The 19,302-nt window shown below is 45.2% G+C and overlaps 1 protein-coding gene across 2 annotated transcripts in view; it reads left to right on the top strand.

The window, feature by feature from the left end:
* The window catches only part of pkp2 (plakophilin 2), a 79,611-nt gene that overhangs the window by 51,705 nt on the left and 8,604 nt on the right, over nt 1–19,302 (top strand). For both annotated transcript variants that reach the window (XM_078567679.1, XM_078567678.1), the window contains exons 7-8: nt 12,807–12,924; nt 16,583–16,741. In XM_078567679.1, coding sequence (XP_078423805.1) covers nt 12,807–12,924; nt 16,583–16,741 — 277 coding nt within the window. The remainder of the gene's footprint in view (nt 1–12,806; nt 12,925–16,582; nt 16,742–19,302) is intronic.

The following is a 19,302-nucleotide window of genomic DNA, read 5'->3' as shown; positions in this document are numbered from 1 at the left end:
CTGTAACAAACAAACTATAGTCAATAATGATCAAACATTAGTTAACAAGCAACTGATGCACCAAAGGAAAGAAAAAGGTAAGTTTTGCATTAACTAACTAACACAACCAAAATTGCCATATGAAACACTTTATTCTGCATCACACTTCAGGCAGATATGTAGCATTAAAGGAATAGGATGAAAGTCACTCCCGGCTCTCCAGCAGAGGTTTACCTTTCTCTGCCATGCTGGGTCGAAACTTCTAGTTTCCTTCGACAATTGTTCCACTTCACCTAGGTTTCCCAGATGTGGATTCTAGCCATCATGGCACACCTTGGTCGTTCCCCTTCCTTACATCTTCAAGAGCCATGTCTGTTCTGTTCCCTTTCTTTTGAATCAGAAACGAACCCTTAAAAGCATCCAACTTGGTCTCTAATATAGATACTTTTCCTTGCTTTTCCACAGCAGTAGCTTCTCCTCTGTCCTGTGAGATACTGTGAACAGTGTTAAAACTGCCACTCAACACGTCAATGGGTTTCTATTTGAGTTTCTGTCCTCATGACAACCTGAGATCCCATAGGTACTTCTGTAAACTACCAGGAATTCATCATGCCCCTTTTCAGGACTATCTGTTTAACTTTAAGTCAAAGGGACATTTTGGCACATTATTGCCTTGTAAAGTTCAGCATTCGTGGTAATTGGTGTCATCATTTTGTTTGAGATGCTCCTGTAAAGCACCTTTGGGGGATTTTTACTATGTTATAGGTGCTCCATAATATTGTATTACTTTATATAGCTAGTCAGATCAGACCCGCATTAACCATGAGGTGGTGAATCAGTTGAAATTGTGTTTCGTATTATCGTCCCAAAGTTTGCTGGAGAGGGACATCACATGATTTTGTCCTGTTAGTTAGATTGATTCCCTCACTCTTTAATTCAAAAGCTTTTGTGCTGTAACTTGCTGGGAGTTTGACTGATAGCAGCACAGAGCAGGCAATGAGGCATCTGCGACCTCAGTGAACAATGGAACCACCAATCTATCTCCTTAACCAGTGAGATTTAAGAATTGAGAAAGAAACAGAGGAATGATGGAGAAGGACATCAAATGAATTAGAGTCAAATCAGGTCCAGAAAGAGAAATAAAGGGAGGGAAAGAAAGATTGGAATATGAGAGAGAAAAAAGAGGCATAAATAAAAAATAAAGAAGTAAATTACAAAGCCTTAATGAACAACTTACTAGCTGCAGGAATGAGGCTCAATGGTTTGAATTGTTCCCTTTCTGGACTAGAGAGGTTGAGTGGCATTGAAGAACTAAATCTCCTCAGTAACAGGGTCCTTACGCTGTTAAATACCAGCCTTAACTTTCAGCAGTGGGTTTAATGGGTGATTAACGTGCAAGTTCAGCAATTCCATGAAACTGACAGGGAGGTTGAGGGTGAGCTGCCATTTCAGTGAGGCTAACAGCAGAAAGGCACAAATCGTCCAGCGACTTGCGGTGGTTCACAATTCACAGGGAATCTCTTCCTCACCACAAGTTACTGGGCTATTTAGACATAAATAACGGTGAATGCCATTAAACTCACCTTGATTTTCCCAGTAAGGTTGAGGCCAGTGTGTTTGTTCATATTCCTTTGTCTGCTACTTTAAGCATGGCTTTTAAATGAGTTAGAATATCAAACAGAAGAATTCCATTCAAACTTGGAAACATAGAAACTAGGAGCAGGAGTAGGCCATTCGGCCCTTCGAGCCTGCTCCGCCATTCATTATGATCATGGCTGATCATCCAACTTAATAGCCTGCCCCTGCTTTCTCCCCATACCCTTTGATCCCTTTCGCCCCAAGAGCTGTATCTAACTCCTTCTTGAAAACATACAATGTTTTGGTCTCAACTACTTTCTGTGGTAGCGAATTCCACAGGCTCACCACTCTCTGGGTGAAGAAATTTCTCCTCATCTCAGTCCTAAATGGTCTACCCCGTATCCTCAGACTGTGACCCCTGGTTCTGGACTTCCCCCACCATCAGGAACATCCTTCCTGCATCTACCCTGTCTAGTCCTGTTAGAATTTTATAGGTTTCTATGAGACGGCGTTCCTTGGTGAAAATGCACAGCGCAGTGTAAATCCAAAAAGACCTCTGATAACTGCTGATACAGCTCCATTGTGCTGCTGTTACCAGTTTCCTTCATGCTTCATTCAGCTCCAGTTTATGTCCGGGCGCATTGCTTTCCAGCTCCTGGTGACTCACCCTTACAGTCAGCATGTTCTGACGGGGTGATCAATCAGATACCCACAAGGATATGGTTAGTTCCTATTTAGTAATATGCAAATGCAGAGCTAAACACCAGAGACAGGACTATAAGTGGAGTGCCAATTATGGGAAGTTAGTACACAGTGCGAGAGTTTAATCTACCAGATCTCTTGTAAATTCGGCAGTGTGGCTGATTGTTTCACAGCAGGTTCTGTGATTAGCGTATCTTTGAACAAACAGGTTGTATTACATTTAGGTCATGTGGAAAGTCTATAGAAACTGGGATTGTTCTGGTTAGAGCAGAGGAGGATAGAGGAAGATTCAATAGAGGTATTCAAAATTATTAATGGTTTTGATTGATTAATTTAGGAGACGCTCTTTCCAGTGGCAGAAGGATCAGTAGCCAGAGGACTGAGATGTAAGATAATTGGATAAAGAACCAAAGGACAGATGAGAATTACTTAATGCAGAGAGTTGTTGTGATCTGGATGGTGCTGCCTGAAAGGGCGGTGGAAGCAGATTCAATGGGAACTTTCAAAAAGGAATTGAAAAGGAGGTTTGTGGGGAAAGAAGAAGGGAGTGGGACTAATTGGATAGCTCTTCCAAAGAGACAGCACGGGCATGATGGGCCGAATATATAGGAAGAGAAAGGGATGAGTGATAGCACATTGCTTACATCGCTTGAAATCTATTTATCTTCTGGCTGAGCAATTGAGTGGGATGAACTCCAGGTTCCTGCACCAGGAGATAAAAGGATACGAAGGTGAGGTTAAATTCTGTCTGCAGCTATCGCAAGGATGAGCACAGTTACATAGGCCGGGATTTTCTGGCCCCATTGTAACGGGACCCGCCATGGGAGATTAAGCGGCCCAGCCAAAAGTGCGTTGATTTTCAGTGGGACCAGACGATCCTGACGGCGGGGAGGGCTGGAAAATCCCACCCATAATCTCATCCAATCCATCTAGCTCCTTCTTCACTCAAACCCCATGACTCCCGTCACAGAAATCTGCAATCGCCCCTGGTTTATGGTATTCTAAATGTAGCATCATATAACTAGTTATCCTCATTGTGATGCAGATCTGCACAAGTCAGGAGTGTGTTGGAATACTCCCCACTTGCCTGGGTGAGTGCAGCTCCCACAACACTGAAGAAGCTGGACACGATCCAGGACAAAGCAGTCCGCTTGATTGGCACCCCATCCACAAACATTCACTCCCTCCACCACCGACGCACAGTAGCAGCAGTGTGTACCATCTACAAGATGCACTGCAGGAATTCACCAAGGCTCCTTCAATACCATTTTCAAACCCGTGACCTCTAGCATCTAGAAGGACAAGGGCAAGCAGATAGATGGGAACACCACCACCTGGATGTTCCCCTCCAAGACACTCACCATCCTGACTTGGAAATATATCACCGTTCCTTCACTGTCACTGGGTCAAAATCCTGGAACTCCCTCCCTAACAGCACTGTGGATGTAACTACACCACGTGGACTGCAGCGGTTCAAGAAGGCAGCTCACCACCACCTTCTCAAGGGGCAATAAGTGCCGGCCTTGCCAGAGTCATCGACATCCGAATTTTTTTAAACTACTAATTAATTGGTTGCCAGCACCTCAGTGGTTGAAACCATAAACATGGTGATGTTGAACCCCCTTCTGCTGGTAGAGGTATCCCTGACTCTGATTGGGTCGATTATGGTTGTGGTGTTGGGGGGGAGAGTGTGGGGAGGAGAAATTCACAATGGGGGTCAGGCTGAAGCAGACCAGAGTTGGCAGGACCAGCATGGAGGTACGTTGTTTCAGGAGGCATCAGCAACTTTTCCCAGAGAGGCTCTTGTACTTGTTGAGGTCAGTAACATTGCTAGCAGGAAGAGCCCCCTCATTAGATATTATCGGGTGTCAGCCTTGGATCAGTGGGTAACAGTCTCACCTCTGGGTCAGCAGCTTACGTAGTCCAAGTGTCACTCAAGAGACCTGATCACAAAACATCCAGACTGACACTCCCAATGCCATACTGAGGGAGTGCTGCATTGTCCAAGTTACTGTCTTTTGGATGAGATATTTAACCAAGATATTTAACCCCCTCAGGTGGATTTAAGACATGGGGCATTCTTCTGGTGTGTTGGCCAATGTTTGTCCACCAGCTAACACTGGCAAAGTGAATTTAATTAGCTGCTAATTTCATTGGAAGCCCTGTTTCTCAAAAGTACAAAAGCTTTGGGGTAGAGTCTGATTTTCTGCAAAGGTGAAGAATGACCAATAGCTTGTTTCACATTCTCCCGATCTTAACTTTAATTTTCTTCACCATCACGTGTTTCATACTTCTGCACAAAGTGAAGATCTACCCCAGTGATTGCACTTTGAAACAAATTCGTTGTCCGTGGGATATCCCTGGGGTTGTGATTGGTCTTTGGAAATTGCACCTTCTCGCTTTCTGTCAAGAATCGAACAATGTCATCTGCTGAACTAAAACAGCCATTAAATCACCAGAAAATATATTCACCGAAAATCACCATATATCACTAAAGATTCATCAAAAAGTCACCAAAAGCTCACCATAAAATCACCAAAAAGTCACCAAAAAAATCGTCAAAATTTCACCAAAAAATCACCATGGAATCGTGTGCTTGTTTAGAAATTCTCCTCCCATTCATGTGCACGGAAACCTGGCAGTAAATATTTCATGACAGAACCTAGCAGGTGTACGTCTCCCTCTTGTAATCTTTGCACCTGACTCTCTGTTAATTATTAATCTAAATGGATTCATTTCAACTTTCCTATTTGCTGAGGGCTGGATTCCTGCCACTTAGCGTTTTAAGAGCTTGTTTCCTTTTCTTGCTAAATAATGCTCATTCTCAAACTGTAAGACTAGGGCTAGATGAGGGAGCAACGAACGTTTTGAAAACAAAATTCACTCTTCCGAAAGAAAGTCAGCGTACGGTTTCAGTCCCCTCGACAAGTTGGACATGTTCCCGGAGGTTTAATCACAAGAAGAGCATCTTCTTCCAAATCTCCTGCCCCTGCACTCCTGCCACTGGACCCCCGACACATCAATCCGCATGATGCCCCCCACCCCCCCCCCCCCCCCCAACCACCTGACATTCCTGCTATTGGTCGCCCAACCTGTCCATCCCCACATCACCCCTCCTTCCTGCATCCAATTGGACAGCAAGAAAACTATTTGTACCTGATTGGGTGACTCCTGACTGTCAGTCAAACAGCCACTTCCCCGCCTCTGGTGTAAAGGGGTATACAAGCATGTTCAAAGAAATGAAAAAAAAACATTTTTTGTTTAGCCTCTGTGGTTTTTTCTCTCCCAGGTTTTGCTGGCGGTGATGTCCTGGAAATTAACCTTCAACCCCTGGGCACTCCAGGCCACTCTAGGACAATCTGTGGCCCACAACAGGCCACAGCCTGATACAGGGCGGGAGATTCCGCACCCTCCCGCCACTGGCATCTTCCGGTCCCGCCGCAAGTCAATGGACTTCTGGCCGGGGCGGTGGCTCCCACCCGCGACAGGTGCCGGAAAATGCCAGGAAATGCTCAGAGTCATTGAACTGGAGGCTGAGCTGCAGACACTGCGACCCATCAGGGAGGGGGAAAGTTAGCTGGATGCTTTGTACCAGGGGGCAGTCACACCACTTAGGATAGGGTCTTCTGATTTAGTCAGTGGTCAGGAACAGGAGGGTAAGACTGTGAGTGAGGCAGGAAAGGGGACCCAGAGGGCAGGAGTGCAGGAGCCTCAGCCTTTGCAATTGTCCAATGGGATTGAGGTTTTTTAGCTCGTTTGGATGAGAGTGGGGGAGCTATAGGGTGGATGAGCAAATTGACCATGGCACCGTAGAACAGGACAGTATTGGGGTGCAAAAAGGAACATAGGGGGGTAGGGGATAGTATAGTGAGGGATATTGACACTGTTCTCCGCAGCAAAGAGCAAGAGTCCAAACAGCTGTGTTACCTGTATTTTATTCATCCATGGGATGTGGGCTTCACTGGCCAGGCCAGCATTTATTGCACATCCCTGATTGTCCTTGGTGGTGGTGAGCTGCCTTCTTAAACTGCTGCAGTCCATGTGGTGTAGGTACACCCACAGTGCTGTTAGAAGGAATTACTGTTTGGTTTCATCCCTTTTTTGTGACTTTGTTACAACTGAGTGGCTTGCTAGGCCATTTCACATTCAACCACATTGGCCAGTCCAGGTATGGACAACAGATTTCCTTCCCTAAAGGGCATTAGTGAACCAGATGGGTTTTTACAACAATGGTTTCATGATCATCATTAGACTTTTAATTCCAGATTTTTATTGAATTCAAATTCCACCATCTGCCATGGCAGGATTTGAACCTAGGTCCCCTGGAACATTACCCTGGGTCTCTGGATCATTAGTCCAGCAACAATACCACTACACCATCACCTCCCCCTCTTTGGGACATCTGCTCAGGGCTGGAGGGGAACTTGTAGTGGGAGGGGGAGGATCCAGTTGTCGTGTTCCATATAGGTACCAACAACATAGGTAGAACTAGGAAAGAGGTTTTACATCGAGAGTATGAGGAGTTAGGCACTAAATTGAAAAGCAAAACCTCAAAGGTAATAACCTCTGGATTATTATCTGAGTCACATACAAATTGACATAGGGTAAATAAGATTAGAGAGATGAACGTATGGCTCCCTGGTGTGGGAGAAATGGATTCCGGTTTGTAGAGCATTCGCATCAGTATTGGGGAAAGTGGGATCTGTACTGTTGGGACGGTCCACACCTGAACCGTGCTGGGACTGGTGTTCTAGTGAGCCGCACAACTAGGGAAGTAGAGAGGGTTTTAAACTAATTAAAGGGGGTGAGGTATCAGATTTGGGAAGATGTAGTAAACCAAAGAGTAGAGACAAGGCAAGAGAGACAGGTATTAATATGGGAATTGATAAACAGAACATGACAAGAAAGGATAAAGAGTACAAATCTAAGAGTAAAACTGCAGATAAGGCTAGAGGTTACAAAAATAATAAAAGGACAAAACAAAGGCTCTGTAACTGAATGCATATAGCATTCAAAACAAAACAGATGAACTGATAGCACAAAAAGAAACAAATAAGTATGATCTGATAGTCATTACAGAGACATGGCTATAGCATCACATAGATTGGGACCTGAATATTTAAGGGTATGTGACTTTTAGGAAAGACAGGGAGCTAGGAAAAGGTGGAGGGGTGACTCTGCTAATTAATGAAGGGATTAGCACATTAAAGAGAAATGACCTAAGTTCAGGAAACCAGGATGTAGAGGTGGTTTGGATTGAGATGAGGAATGATAAAGCCAAGAAGTCACTTGTGGGAGTAGTGTACAGGCCCCCTAATTGTAACTACACAGTAGGGCAGAGTATAAAGGAAGAGATAATGGGAGCTTGTCAGAAAGAAATGGCAATAATCATGAGGGATTTTAATCTACCCATAGACTGGAAATACCCGATGGGCAAAGGTAGCGTAGATAAGGAGTTCATAGAATGTTTTCAGTTTCTTAGAACAGCACTTTCTGGAGCCAACCAGAGAACAGTCTATACTAGACCTGGTATTGTGCAATGAGGTAGGATTGATGACCTCATAGTGAAGGCATCCTTGGACAGCAGTGATCATAATATGATGTAATTTTACATTCACTTTGAGGGAGAGAAAAGTAGGTCTAAGAATAGTATTTAACCTTAAATAAGGGCAATTATGTAGGAATGAAAGCAGAGCTAGTTAAAGTGAATTGACAAATGAGATTAAGGGATAGATCACTAGAGGTGCAGAGGCAGACATTTAAAGAGATATTTCAGAATACACAGAATAGATACATTCCAACAAGAAAGAAAAATTCCAAAGGGAGGGTCCACCACCTGTGGTTAACTAAAAAAGTTAAAGACAGTATCAAACTGAAAGGAGAAGCATATAATTGTGCAAAGATAGGTGGCAGGTCAGAAGGTTGGATAGAATAAAAAAACAGCAAAGAATGACAAAGAGTTACTAAGGATGGAAAAATTAGAGTATGAGAGAAAGCTAGCTAGAAATATAAAGACAGATAGTAAGAGTTTCTATAGATACTTAAATAAGAAAAGAGTTAACAAAGTGAGCAATGGTCCTATAGGAAGTGAATCTGGGGAATTAATAATGGAAAGTAAAGGAATGGCAGAAGAATTGAACAGGTATTTTTCATCAGTCATCACTATAGAGGATACAAGTAACATCCCAGAAATAGCTGCAAAACAGAACATGGAAAGGAGGAAGGAAATCAGTGAAATTATAATCACCAGGGAAGTGCTTTTATTCATTTATTTTATGGGATGTGGGTGTCGCTGGCTAGGCCAACATTTATTACCCATCCCTAATTGCCCTTGAGAAGATGGTGATGAGCTGCCTTCTTGAACCACTGCAGTCCATGTGGTGTAGGTACACCCACCGTGCTGTTAGGGAGGGAGTTCTAGAATTTTGACCCAGCGACAGTGAAGAAATTGCGATATGTTTCCAAGTCAGGGTGGTGAGTGGATTGAAGGGGAATTTTCAGGTGGTGGTGTTCCCATGTATCTGCTGCCCTTGTCCTTCTAGATGGTAGTGGCCGTGGGTTTGGGAGGTGCTGCCTAAGGAGCCTTGGTGAGTTTCTGCAGTGCATTTTGTAGATGGTACATACTGCTGCCACTGTTTGTCAGTGGTTGAGGGAGTGAATGTTTGTGGAAGGGGTGCTAATCAAGTGGGCTGCTTCGTCCTGTTAAGTTCCTTGAGTGTTGTTGGAGCTGCACTCATTCAGGCAAGTGGGGAGTATTCCATTACACTCCTGATTTGTGCCTTGCAGATGGTGGACAGGCTTTGGGGAGTCAGGAGGTGAGTTTCTCATTGCACGATTCCTAGCCTCTGACCTTCTCTTGTAGACATAATATTTATATGGCTAGTTGAGTTCAGTTTCCAGTCAATGGTAACCCTCAAGATGTTGATAGTGGGGGATTCAGTGATGGCAATGCCATTGGATATCAAGGGGCGATGGTTAGATGATCTCTTGCTGGGGACGGTCATTGCCTGGCACTTGTGTGGTGCAAATGTTACTTGCCACTTGTCAGCCCAAGCCAGGATATTGTCCAGGTCTTGCTGCCTTTGGACATGGACTGCTTCAGTACCTGAGGAGTCGTGAATGGTGTTGAACATTGTGCAATCATCAGCAAACACCCCCACTTCTGACCTTATGATGGAAGGAAGGTCATTGATGAAGCAGCTGAAGATGGTTGGGCTGAGGACACTACCCTGAGGAACTCCTGTGGTGATGTCCTGGAGCTGAGATGACTGACCTCCAACAACCACAACCATCCTCCCTTGTGCTAGGTATGACTCCAACCAGTGGAGAGTTTTCCCCCTGATTCCCATTGACTCCAGTTTTGCTAGGACTCCTTGATGCCACACTTAGTCAAATGCTGCCTTGTGTCAAGGGCAGTCACTCTCACCTCAACTCTGAGCAAATTGTTGGAGCTGCGGGTTGACAAGTCCTCAGGTCCTGATGGACTTCATCTTAGGATCTTAAAAGAAGTGGCTAGTGAGATAGTTGCTGTGTTGCTTTTAATTTTCCAAAATTCCCTGGATTCATGGAAGGTGCCATTAGATTGGAAAATAGCTAATGTAACTCCTTCATTCAAAAAGGGAGGGAGACAGAAATAAGGGAACCAAAGGCCAGTTAGCTTAACATTTGTCATAGGGAAAATGTTAGAAGGCATTATTAAAGATGTTATAGAAAAATGCAAGGCAATCAGGCAGAGTCAACATGGTTTTGTGAAAGGGAAATCATGTTTACCCAATTTATTGGGGCAGAATCTTTGACAGGCAGGCAGGTGACATTTAAAATGACGCACGGTGATATCGGGCGTGCGTCCTGATGTCACTGCGCGTCATTCTGATCCTCAGTTCAGCAGGCGCACAGCAGAGTTGGCTGCGCACCCGCCAAACTGTCAAAGGCCTATTAAGGCCATTTAAAAACTAATTAAAGGAATTAACTGAGCTGCCCGTCCAACCTTAAGGCGGGCGGGCGGGCGAAGAGCCCAGGCGGCCTTCGCATTTATCATGAAACCTCATCCACAGGCGGGATGAGGCTTCGTGAAGGGTTTATAAATTAAATAAATTTTTTTATTAAAGTTCATTGACATGTCCCAGCTAATGTGACACTGTCACATGAGGGGACATGTCTTAAAACATTTTTTTTTTCTTTATTAAAATTTTAAAACATCACAATAGTCTCCCTGAGGCAGCACCATGCCTCAGGGCGATTTCCCTGACTCTCCTTCCTCCTCCGACCCGCACAGGGAGCACTCAGCGCTTAATTGGCCTGCCCACACAAAATGGCAGCACCCAGCCGATCGCAAGCGGCGAGCGGCTGCATGCTCACCCACGCCCTCTCCTGCCCAACCCTCCCCCCACCAATGGGGAGAAAATTCTCCCCGTGGAGTTCTTTGAAGGAGTCACTGTGCTGTGAATGAATGGGAACCGGTGGATGTACTGTACTTAGATTTTCAGAAGGCATTTTATATGGTGCCACATCAAAAGTTACTATGGAAAATAAAAGCTCATGGTGTAGGGGGTAACATATTGACATGGATAGAAGATTGGCTGGCTAACAGGAAGCAGAGAGTTGGCATAAATGGGCCTGTTTCTGGTTGGTAGGGTGTGACGAGTGGTGTGTCACAGGGATCAGTGCTGGGGCCTCAACTGTTTATGGTTTATATCAATGACTTGGATGAAGGTTTGGATGGGATATTTGCTAAATTTGCTGATGATACAAATATAGGTAGGATACAAAGAAAGTTGTGAAGAGGACTTAAGGAGGCTACAAAGGAATAAAGATAGGTTAAGTGAGTGGGCAAAGATCTGGCAAATGGAGTATAATGTGGGAAGGTATGAAATTGTCCATTTTGGCAGGAAAAATAAAAAGAAGTTTATTATCTAAATGGTGAGAGGTTGCTGAGCTCTGAGATGCAGAGGGATCTGGGTGTCCTAGTGCATGAATCACAAAAGGCTAGTATACAGGTACAGCAAGTAATTAGGAAAGCTAATAGAATGTTATCATTTATTGTGAAGATAATTGAATATAAAAGTAGGGAGGTTATGCTTCAGTTATACAGGGCATTGATGAGACCTCATCTGGAGTATTGTGTACAGTATTGATCTCCTTATTTAAGAAATTATGTTGGAAGCAGTTCAAAGAAGGTTTACCAGATTAATAACTGGAGTGGGTGGGCTGTCTTATGAGGAAAGATTGGACAGACTAGGCTTGTATCCACTGGAGTTTAGAAGAGTAAGAGGCGACTTGATTGAAACATATAAGATCCTGAGGAGGTCTTGACAGGGCAGATGTAGAGAGGATGTTTCCTCTTCTGGGAGAATCTAGAACTAGGAGTCATGGTTTAAAAATAAGGGGTCGCCCACTTAAGACAGAGATGAGAAGAAATTTTTTCTCTCAGACGGTAGTCAGTCTTTGGAACTCTCTCCCTCAAAAGCTGGTGGAAGCAGAGACTTTGAATGTTTTACAAGGCAGAGCTAGATAGATTCTTGATAAGCAAAGGGGTGAAAGGTTATCGGGGGTCGGTGAGAGGTTGCAGTCAGATCAGCCATGATCATGTTGAATGGAGGAGCAGAGGGCTGATGGCCTACTCCTGCTCCTCATTTGTATGTTTGTATGAAATGGTCCACGGTGTCAAGTCAAGCTGGCCTGAAGTTGCCTCATCTTGGCCCAGATTATCCAACCACTTCCCTCGCCTTTCACCCGCCCAGCTCTGTTATCTTATCCCAGGTCGGATGTCATTACCAGGTCAGCTAGTAAATATTGATAACCAGTGAGAACTCAATACCTCAAAAGCTGAGTGTGTCACACCGCAACCCACCAGCCTTGGCTGAGTTATTCCAAGCCACCAGAATTCAGTTCTTTCAATTAATAACATAAAGACTTCCAAAAAATACAAGCAGTGCTGGATCTGACTGGATTGTAGGGACATGGTGACACAGTGTTATCATTACTGGACAGTAATCCAGACGCCCAGGCTAATGCTTGGGAGACACGAGTGCACATTCCACCACAGCAGCTGGTGCAATTTGAATTAGACTAATAAGTCTGGAATGTAAAGTTAGTCTCAGTGATGGTGACCATGACTACTATGGTCAATTGTTGTAAATACCCATCTGGTTCACTAATGCCCCTTTAGGGAAGGAAATCTGCCGTCCTTACCTGGTCTGGCCTACATGTGACTCCAGACCCACACCAAGTGGTTGACTCTTAACTGCCCTCTGAAAAGGCCGAGCAAGTCACTCAGTTCAAGGGCAATTAGGGATGGACAACAAATGCTGGCCTTGCCCATGAAGAATGAAAATAAAATTATACTGGGTTCCTGTAAAAGATGGATCCTACGGCCCTCCAGTCACCCACCTGCTTTTGGTCACTCAGAGGTTGGAAACTGGTCACTTGTATGCACATTATATAAAATTTGAGGTAATGATTGCTCTGAAATGTCCTGAATAGATTTTAGTTTATTTTGGTTACTAAGCCACCTCCTTCTCTCTCTCTCTCTCTCTCTATCTCTACAGAAACTTAAGCTCAGCTAGTCCAGAGGGACGGAAGCAAATGAGAGAATGTGACGGACTAATTGACTCCCTTGTCCACTACATCCAGTTCACAATTGCCAATAATCAAGAGGATGATAAGGTAAATAGAATAAATTTGAGCCAAGGCTGGAGACAGGAAGTGGCAGGAGATTCCTCGGAGCCGCTCTCACTGGTGCTGCTGGCCATCCTCCAAAATCCTGGTTTATCATCTGCAAATCCTTCTGCTCCTCTGACCACACTCTCCTCCGGCGTTTCCAGCCATTTCAGGCCTGGGCTGTGCAGACCTAAAAATAAATAAATCAGTAAATAACAACACAGGGGTTCCTTCAAACTAAAGGAATTCATGGTTGTAAAGAGGGTGCGAGGGCAGAGGGACCTGATGGTGTACGTGCATAAGTCATTGAAGGTGGCAGGACAGGTTGAGAAAGTGGTAAGTAAGGCAAAGCAATCCAGGGCTTTATAAATAGAGGCATAGAGCACAAAACAAGAAAGGTGAACCTTTATCAAACGCTGGTTCGGCATCAACTGGAGTATTGAGCTGGATTTAATGCAGTCGCTCAGGGCGGGAAACATGGAGGCCAGGCCCACTGAATTGTGGGAGAGACCAGGCCACAAGTCAGTCTCCCGGTGGCGGGAAAACCTCCCACGATAAAGTTGGAGCCAGGAACAGCCCCCCGGGCGCATGCTCGCCCCCCCCGGTGGCAGATTGTCAATTAGGCTCATTATTGAGCCAACTGATGCCAATTACCCCTGCCTGTGGCCTTCTGGAGTTGGGGGGGGGTGGGGGCTGGCGGGGTCCCTCTTCCAAAGGCCTTTAGTGCCCGATTGATTGACTAGGCCTCAAGCAAGGGGGGGCCAAGGCTGAGAGCAACCCCCTGCCCTTGCCTCTGATGCCCCCACCCCCATGCCTCCCCCCAGCCTCCCACTTCCTCACAGGCCCCATCCTGCTCTCACTCACCTGTTACCTCGGAATTTCGCTCCCAGGCTCGGGATTCCCGCAGAAGGCCCGATGCTGGAATCCACTCCGGCCTCCTGCTCGGGAGTGACACGGGTTTCCCACCAGATCTCCGATCATCATTACATTAAATCTTACCCATCGCATCACTTCTGGGCGTCACGTTTTAAGGAGGTTGAGAGGCTACAGGAAAGATTCACGAGAATAGCTTCAAGGATGAGGGACCTCAGTTATGTGGGTGGATTGGAGAAGCTGAGGTTTGTTCTCCTCAGGGAAGAATAGGTTGAGAGGTGATTGATGGAGGTCTTCAAAATCATGAGGGGCCTGGACAAAATGGATAGGGAAACACCGTTCCCATTGGCAGAAGGGTTAAAAACAGAGGACAAAGATTTAAGGTGATTGGCTAAAGAACCAGAGGCGACATGAGAGAAACCTTTTTAACACAGCGAGTGGTCAGGGTCTGGAATGCACTGCCTGAGAGTGTGGTGGTAGCAGCTTCAATCAAAGTATTCAAGAGGGAACAGGTTAGTTACCTGAAGAGGGAAAATTTGCAAGGCGATGGGGAAAAGGCGGGGGAGTGGGACTAGCTGAGTAACTCCTGCAGAGAGCAGGCATGGACAGGATGGGCCAAATGGCCTCCTTCTGTGCTGTAACCATTTGATGATTCTATAAAGCTTTGACAGGAAGTAAACTTTGCAACGAGGGCCTAGAACAGGACTTAAAACACTGAGCTAAGGAATCTTCCATCAAAAGGACCATGCCTCTGGTGTAATAATGCAGAGAACGTGGGGTCAAATCCCACCTGAGCTTTTTGGGTTTTGGAATTCACTTTAAATCCATCTGGAAATTAAAAGATGATGTCAGTAAAAGTGACCATGAAGGTTTCGGATTTTCATTAAAACCCAGTTGGTCACTAATGCCCTTTTTGGGGTAGAAAAAAGCTGCCATTCTCACTCAACCTGGGCCTATATGTGACTCCTTTCCCACATCAATGTGACTGACTCTTAACTAGACAAAGAACATGCTGGAAAAACTCAGCAGGCCTTTGAGTCCAATACGACTCTTCAGAACTGAAAACTGTCCTCAGAAGTGGCCCAGCAAGCCACTCAGCTGCATTAAAATTGCCTCAAGATGTTGGCTCATCACCATCTTCTCTGGGCAACTAGGGAATGACAATAAATGCTGGCCAACACCCTGAGAATTGTCTCTAAAACAACCCTCCTCTTGCCAGTTTTGTGGACGTTTTGTTTTGTTCATTCATGGGATGTGGGCATTGCTGGCTAGGGCAGCATTTATTGCCCATCCCTAATTGCCCATGAGAAGGTGGTGATGAGCTTCCCTCTTGAACCGCTGCAGTCCATGTGGTGTACGTACACCCACAGTGCTGTTAGGAAGGGAGTTCCAGGATTTTGACCCAATGACAGTGAAGGAACGGCGATATATTTCCAAATCCATAACCACTACCACCTAGAAGGACAAGTCAGCGGACACATGCAAACACCACTACCTGGATGTTCCTCTCCAAAACACTCGCCATCCTGACTTGGAAATATATCGCTGTACCTTCACTTGTCACTGGCTCAAAATCCTGGAACTCCTTCCCTAACAGCACTGTGGGTGTACCTACACCACATGGACTGCAGTGGTTCAGGGCAGCTCATCACCACCTTCTCAAGGGCAGCTAGGGATGGGCAATAAATGCTGGCCCAGCCAGCGACACCCACATCCCATGAATGAATAAAAAAAAATATTTCCAAGTCAGGATGGTGAGTGGCTTGGAGGGGAACATGCAGATGTTGGTGTTCCCATCTATCTGCTGCCCTTGCCCTTCTAAATGGTAGCAGTCATGGGTTTGGAAGGTGCTCTCTAAAGAGCCTTGTGAGTTCCTGCAGTGCATCTTGTAGATGGTACACACTGCTGCCACTGTGCGTTGGTGGTGGAGGGAGTGAATGTTTGTGGATGTGGTGCCAATCAAGCGGGCTGCTTTGTCCTGGACGGTGTCAAGCTTCTTGAGTATTGTTGGAGCTGCACTCATCCAGGCAAGTAGAGAGACATGCTAGGAAGTTCAAATTATCATGTCGGACATTTGTTATAACCCTCAGCCTATATCCCATTCCATTAACTGAATATTTAAGCAGAGTGTATAAAGCCCCTGTTATGATATCATGCATTTTCCATGACTGGCCAAGACCTCTTTATGTGTCCAACATGTCTAAAATGACACCTTTGTGTGAATGGTCTTACACAGCCTCAGTCTGTTCCTGAGATCAAAGAACTTCAAATAACTACTAGGGCCTTGAATACTCTTGAGCTAATATTAGACACGGTGCTGGTGAGACCCTGTGTTGCTGGACCCCATCGCAATGTCACTCTGCAACCATGCTCAGAGTAGAGGGAACAGAACACCACCTGCAAGTTTCCCTCCTAACCACTCACCATCCTGATTTGGAAATATATCGCCGTTCCTTCACTGTCGCTGGGTCAAAATCCTGGAACTCCGTTCCTAACAGCACTGTGGGTGTACCTACATCACAGGGACTGCAGCAGTTCAAGAAGGCAGCTCACCCCCACCTTCTCAAGGGCTGCTAGGAATGGGCAACAAATACTGGCCCAGCCAGCGAAGCCCACATCCCTTGAAAGAATAAATTTGAAAAAAGGCCCTTATATTTGTCCCAGGAGGTTCCCCATTGTGGTGTAAAGACGCAGAGCTTGAGTGCTCCTGGCTTTTAGGAGTTGAACCGTCTCGCGATCTGCTTCGCTCATGGACGCTGGGCTGCAATAAACCTCTTCGCTTTCCTCTCAGTCGACGGAAAACAGCATGTGCATCTTACACAACCTGTCCTTCCAACTCGAGAATGAACTGCCAAGCACTTCCTCTGAGAGTCTCGCCTGGAAAAATGAGTCCTCGTCACAGAAGAAGTCAGCGGGCTGCTTTGGAGCTCGGAGTTCAAGGCTGAAAGAGGTACGTGCTGATTCCCACCCTCCTTCCACTCCACATCCATACTCCAGTTCGTAAAGGTCTCGTAAGTTGGGTACATAAGGTGACTCGGCGCAGAATCTTATAACTTTCAACTGCTGAAAAATACGAGGATGGTGATGACACTGAATTAAATCAGCTGAGCCAAATTGTGACACATGAATTCCGTTTATATATCTTTCACAAATTCAGGATGTCCCAGAGCGCTTTACAGCCAATCAAGTGCTTTTGAAGTGTAGGCAAAGTGTTTGAAGTGTTTCGGGGCAGCCAAGTTATACACAGCAAGCTCCCAGAAACAGAGAAGAGGTAATGGCCAGTTAATCTGTTTCAGTGATGTTGGTTGAGGGATGAATATTGACACGAGGGAGAACCCGCCCCCAGCTCGTCTTTGCCCATGGGATCTTTGACGTCCATATGACAAGGCAAATGGTGTTTAATGTCTCATCCAAAAGTTGGAAATAAGAGATAAATTGAGTCCTACAATTAAAGTAACTTTTGCTTTTCACTGCAGAGCAGTGCCAGTGAACATTGAACTGGCCCATGAGGTGTCTGATTTTTGCCTGTGGCAGAGTTCATAGAATCACAGAATTGTTACAGCACAGAAGGAGGCCATTCGGCCCATCATGTCTGCACTGGCTCTCTGAATGAGCAATTCACATAGTTCCAATCTCCTGCCTTCTCATAACCCTGCACATTCTTCCTTTTCAATAACTGTCTAATTCCCTTTTGAAGGCCTCTATTGACCCTGCCTCCCCCACACTCTCAAGCACCTTAACCACGTGAAAAAGTTTTTTTCTCATATCACTTTTTTGCTTCTTTTGCCAATCACTCTAAATCTGTGCCCTCTCGTTCTCGATCCTTTTCACGAGTGGGAACAGGTTCTTCCTGTCGACTCTGTCCAGACCCCTCATGATTTTGAGCATCTCTATCAAATCTCCTCTCGGCCTTCTCTTCTCCAAGAAAAATAGTCCCAACTTCTCCAATCTACCTTCATACTGAAGTTCCTCATTCCTGGAACCATTCTCATGCATTTTTTCTGCACTCTCTCCAATGCCTTCATATCCTTCTTAAAGTGCGGTGCCCAGAACTGGACGCAATGGCCCAGCTGAGGCCGAAATGGTGTTTTATACAAGTTCAACATAACTTCCTTGCTCTTGTGCCCTATGCCCCACTTAATAAAGCCTAGGATATTGTTTGCTTTATTAGCCGCTCTCTCAACCTATCCTGCCAACTTCAATAAATAATGCACATATCCACCCAGGTGCCTCTGCTCCTGTACCCAATCTAGAGTTGTAGCCTTTATTTTATATTGTCTCTTCATGTCCTTCTTACCAACATGAATCACTTCATGTTTCTCTGCATTGAACCACACCTGCCACCTGTCCACCCATCCTGCCAACCTGTCAATGTCCTTTTCCAGGTTCTACACTGTCCTCCTCACAGTTCACAATACTTCCAAGTTTTGTATCATCCCTGAATTTTGAAACCGTGCCCTGTACGCCAAGGCTTAGATCATTAATATGTACCAGGAAAAGCAAGAGACCCAACACTGACCCCTGGGGAACTCCTACAGCCTGAAAAACATCCGTTAACCACTACTCCCTGTTTCCTGTCACTCGGCCAATTTCTTATCCATGTTGCTATTGTCCCTTTTATTCCATATGTATTTTTATTCCACTGTATCGGATGCCTTTTGGAAATCCGTGTAGATCACACAACAGCATTGCCCTTAATTAGGGCTTTCTTTAATTAACCTGAATTTGCCTTTGTGACTTAATTTTGTCCCGCGTTGCTGCTTCTGAAAGTTCCCCCACCACCAAAGTTAAGCTGACTGCCTGGAATTGCCGGGTTTATCTTTACACCCGTTTTTGAACAAAGTTGTAATGTTTGTAATTCTCTAGTCCTCTGGCACCACCCCTGAGCCTGAGGAAGATTAGAAAACTATTGCCAGCGCCTCCGCAATTTCCACTCTCACTTCCCTCAATCTCCTCGGGTGCATCTCACCTGGTCCTGGAGCTTTATCCACTTTAAGTGCAGACAGTCTATCCAATACCTCCTCCTCATTTATTATCAACACTCCTAGTGTTTGAATTATCTCCACTTTCACTGTGGCCTGAGTAGCATCTTCTTCTTCCTTGGTAAAAACAGGTACAAAGTATTCATTTAATACCTCAGCTTTGCCCCCTGCCTCCATACAAAATCCCCTTTTTGGTCCCTCATCAGCCCTACTCCTCCTCTTACTTATCTTTTTGCTATTTATATGTCTATAGAAGACTTTGGAATTTCCTTTTAAGTTAGCTGCCTGTCTCTTTTCATACTCCCTCTTTGCATCTCTTATTTGCTTTCTCACCTCCCCTCTGAACCTTCTGTATTCAACCTGGTTCTCAGTTGTATTTTCTACCTGACGTCTGTCATAAGCACACTTTTTCTTCCTCATCCTAATTTCTATCTCTTTTGCATTCCAAGAAGTTCTGGATTTGTTTGCCCTACCTTTCCCTTCCGAGGGTATACACCCTTGACAGTGCCTGAACTATCTCTTCTTTGAA

This window comes from Cetorhinus maximus, chromosome 22, assembly GCF_964194155.1.
Source record: "Cetorhinus maximus chromosome 22, sCetMax3.hap1.1, whole genome shotgun sequence".
NCBI lineage: Eukaryota > Metazoa > Chordata > Chondrichthyes > Lamniformes > Cetorhinidae > Cetorhinus > Cetorhinus maximus.
Note: the sequence above shows the minus strand (reverse complement) of the source record. Positions and strands in the feature narration are given on the sequence as shown.